This window comes from Nicotiana attenuata, chromosome 10, assembly GCF_001879085.1.
Source record: "Nicotiana attenuata strain UT chromosome 10, NIATTr2, whole genome shotgun sequence".
NCBI classification, from domain to species: Eukaryota; Viridiplantae; Streptophyta; class Magnoliopsida; order Solanales; family Solanaceae; genus Nicotiana; species Nicotiana attenuata.
In genome coordinates, this window is record NC_031998.1 from 28781835 (window position 1) to 28785499 (window position 3665).

The window sequence follows — 3665 nt, forward strand, 5'->3', positions numbered from 1 at the left end:
TAGGGTTGTTTAGTACGTAGTAGTGACGTAAGTTTAAGTTTTTACGTGTTTTTTTTTTTTTTTTTTTTTTTTTTTGTGAAACTTGTGGTCTTAAACATATCATAAACAATTCTGTAGCTGTGAATCATCTCATTAAGGCTACAATATTCCGTCATTCTTAACTATCTGAATTTTCCTTTAATACCATTTACCCTCGAGTATGTGGTGATGAATGGTTGTTTCATTGTTAAGCTTATATTTGCCTCCTACCACTTATTTTATATTACTCTTGTTGTTCCTGTCTGCCAAATGTCTATGCCTTAATGCAATCGTGAATTTTGTTTTAGGAGTTATTGGTAGCAATCGTATACTTTCAGGTAACTTTTGACAAAAAATAAGTAACATAGCATCATCAAGAGAACGATTGATATCATTTATATAATTATTGAATGCAATTGTATGCTCCTTAAAGCTAACTTTTAGTAGAAATTAGAAACAAAACATCAACAGTAAAGGTATTCTTATAATTTTCAAATTTAAAGATCTAAGTGACTGTGCTTAAAAAATAGAGCAAATGGCACTAAAGATTTCTTTACAATTTAAGGAAGTACGATCTGAGTCTTGAGCTATGATTTCTGGCACTCCAAATTCCAAGTGCCTTTAGCCATCAGTCTTTACTCCTATATGGCCACAATGGGAACGACAGGGACCTCTTTGCCCATCATGCGAGAATATTAAGGGCTTTTTGTAAATTCGGAGGTGGTTTGGTCATGTGAGGAGGAGGAGCACAGACGCCCCGGTGAGGAGGTGTGAGAGATTGACATTGGAGGGTCTACGGAGAGGTAGAGGTAGGCCAAAGAAGAGGTGGGGAGAGGTGATTAGGCAAGACATGGCGCAGCTTCGGCTGACCGAGGACATGACCCTTGATAGTAAGGTATGGAGGTCGAGGATTAGGGTAGTAGAGTAGGTACTCTAGAGTGTTCATAACAGTAGTATTGGCACGCAGTCTTGCTTTTTGTTGGTAGTAGGTTTTTATGACTAACAGTTGTTTCTTTCATTGTTGATCACCTTACTATATGGTTATTTTTATTCTGCTTTTATATGGCTTCTTGGTGCTATCCCTTCTTATCTATATTTTCATTAATGTGATGCTTATGCTTTCCTAAGCCGAGGGTCTACTGGAAACAACCTCTCTATCCTCGCAAGGTAGGGGTAAGGTCTGCGAACACACTACCCTTCCCAGACCCCACGGTGTGGGATTTATTGGGTATGTTGTTGTTGTTGGGGTCTCTATTTACGTAGAGATCTAACTTTAGATTTTCGGGGGTGAACCAAGTCTGTTTCATAAAATGGGTTATCCATTTTAGTTAGGGAACTAACTTTTAATTCTGGGGCAATAGCACCTTACTGGTTGCCAGTCAAGCTGTCTTTTGGCGTTCTGATGCTATTTCCTTGTGTGCCTCTTGACTCCTCGGCTTGATGATCACCACATTTGAAGCCGCCATTAGTTTCTGACAAGGGTTCTGGAGGTCTGCACCATGACTGACCTTCTGAGGAGTCTCATCTTCTATATTTCTTTCCTCATATGCACCTTGTACTCTCCATCGTCCACAGTTGGAAACATGCATTGATCGCTCTACAGCCACCTCTTTCTGCTGCATTGTCTTCGTCGACGAAGTTGAGACGAAGTAGAACTAATGGATTCCCAAATCAGACTTTTGTCTGGACAGACCAATAATAATGCTGTTGTCTTGGGCTTTTCTTTTACCTTCTGCTTGCTGATCTGAATTATTGAAGATGACCCATTTTCACCTTGTATCTTTTAGGGATGGAGGGAGTAGTTCTACCCCTCTATACCACTTACTATGTTTCGGGGTTCATGGCAAGCCAGCAAGGTGAGTGAGCGTCGGGAATGTGAATCATTTCAACTACCAACTCATGCACTAGATCACGAGCTTCCGAACTATAACTTGTAGGAACTGAAGCATCCGCCAATGTTGTTAATACACTAGGCTATGTTCCTAAAGTTTTACATGCTTGCAATACGTCTGTAATACTATTCAACTATTATCTTAGAAAACTCATCGATTGAGATGGGCTAAATGGAGCGACATGGATGCTGAAGACATGATAGCTGACCCCAACTTACTTGCAATTGAGGCATAAGTGTTGTTGTGTTATCGTAGAAAACGTGCCTAAGCTTCTTCTTTTTCTTCCACCGTTGAACAGAAGTTTTCTTCTTCAAATAAGGGAGGCCATCACACTTAAAATCTCATGATCTGCAAATCGTTTTGCAAGCCTTTTTAATTGCTTCATTAAGCTTTTATGCTCGATTGTTTATCTCAACCCCACCCTCCCGTCTTTTTGCTGCAGCCATAAGAAGCTTCTTCTTCTTTCCCTTTTTTCTTCTCTTTTTATTTTATGGGAGAGGGAGTGGGGATATTGGAAGAAGGGGAGTGTTCTATTTACTGATTCTTATCTGAGTGAAGGGTTCTTGTTACTAATTTGTGATAAGTATTGAGGTACCCCAAAATGTTTCCCCTCCTCCGTGGACTCTTTTAGCTCTGTTTTTGTAGCAAGAGACAACTTATTAAGCGTATGCAGAAATGTATCTTCATTTTCACTTACTTTCTCCATTCTGCAATATATGAACCTTATTAGTACCTTTTTGTCGGGTAATGGTTGAGTATTTCCTTCCTGCAACTAATACCCTTACTTAGGGATGGTTCGTATTTCTATATTCATATGCATCTACTGACTTCCGATGTTTCCTCTGCTGTACAACAGGATTCTTATGGAGGCTACATGGTTGCATTTGCGGGTCGCAAGTATGCTGCTAGGTCTTTGCCTGCTTTTGTTGCTAACAATACATTCACTGTAACAAGCTTTACTCTGGTAAGCGAAATTGCTGTATACAAGATCTTGGTGTTGCATCAGTTGATTTGGTATCTAACATGAGTATGATGTTCTTGCTGATATAGGTACTAGAATTCAAAAAGGGTAGGCTGGAAAACTTGTATTGGAAGAGAGATGGCTGCTCGTCTTGCTCAGGCAACTCTAACTTTGTGTGCCTCAACAATCAGGACTGTGCTATCAGGACTAACAACTGCAAGAATCGAGGTGGCAATGTTGATTGTAGCCTTGGAATACAACTTACATTTTCTGGCACCGATAAGCATGAATCCGTTTTCAATTCATGGTTTGAAGTGAAGAATCTTCGTCAGTACTCTCTGTATGGCCTATATTCCAATCTCAGAAGTTCTCTCACAGATCAATACAACAAATTCTTCTGATTGTTTTTTTTTTATGTTTGTATGTAGAGTTGTATTTTGTAATTTACTTGTTTTAAAGTGCCTTTTTATTTAACATCTTGAGTGTTTTCTGAATATCTTGATGGCTTTGTAATTTGTTTATATACTTGTATCCATGTGGACATCATTTGTCAACAGTTCTCTTCATATTTTGTCTAAAAGTATGGTTGAGATGGCCTGTAAACTTCTGTTTTTAGTAGGGATGTGCATTCGAATCGGTTTACTGATAAATCGAATTGATTATTTGTTATCGGTTTATCGATTTCGATTTCGAATTTTCCTTATCGAGTTATCGATTTCGATTTCGGTTTTGTCCTCTTCGGTTATCAGTTTATTGATAAACTGATAAGAAATACTAAAAAAAAAAAAAAAAAT

General features: G+C 38.6%; 1 protein-coding gene across 1 annotated transcript in view; it reads left to right on the plus strand.

The window, feature by feature from the left end:
• LOC109233205 overlaps nucleotides 1–3489 on the plus strand; it is a 4114-nt gene extending 625 nt beyond the window's left edge. The window contains exons 2-3 of the mRNA XM_019398988.1: nucleotides 2767–2874; nucleotides 2961–3489. Coding sequence (XP_019254533.1) covers nucleotides 2767–2874; nucleotides 2961–3272 — 420 coding nt within the window. The 3' untranslated portion in view covers nucleotides 3273–3489. The remainder of the gene's footprint in view (nucleotides 1–2766; nucleotides 2875–2960) is intronic.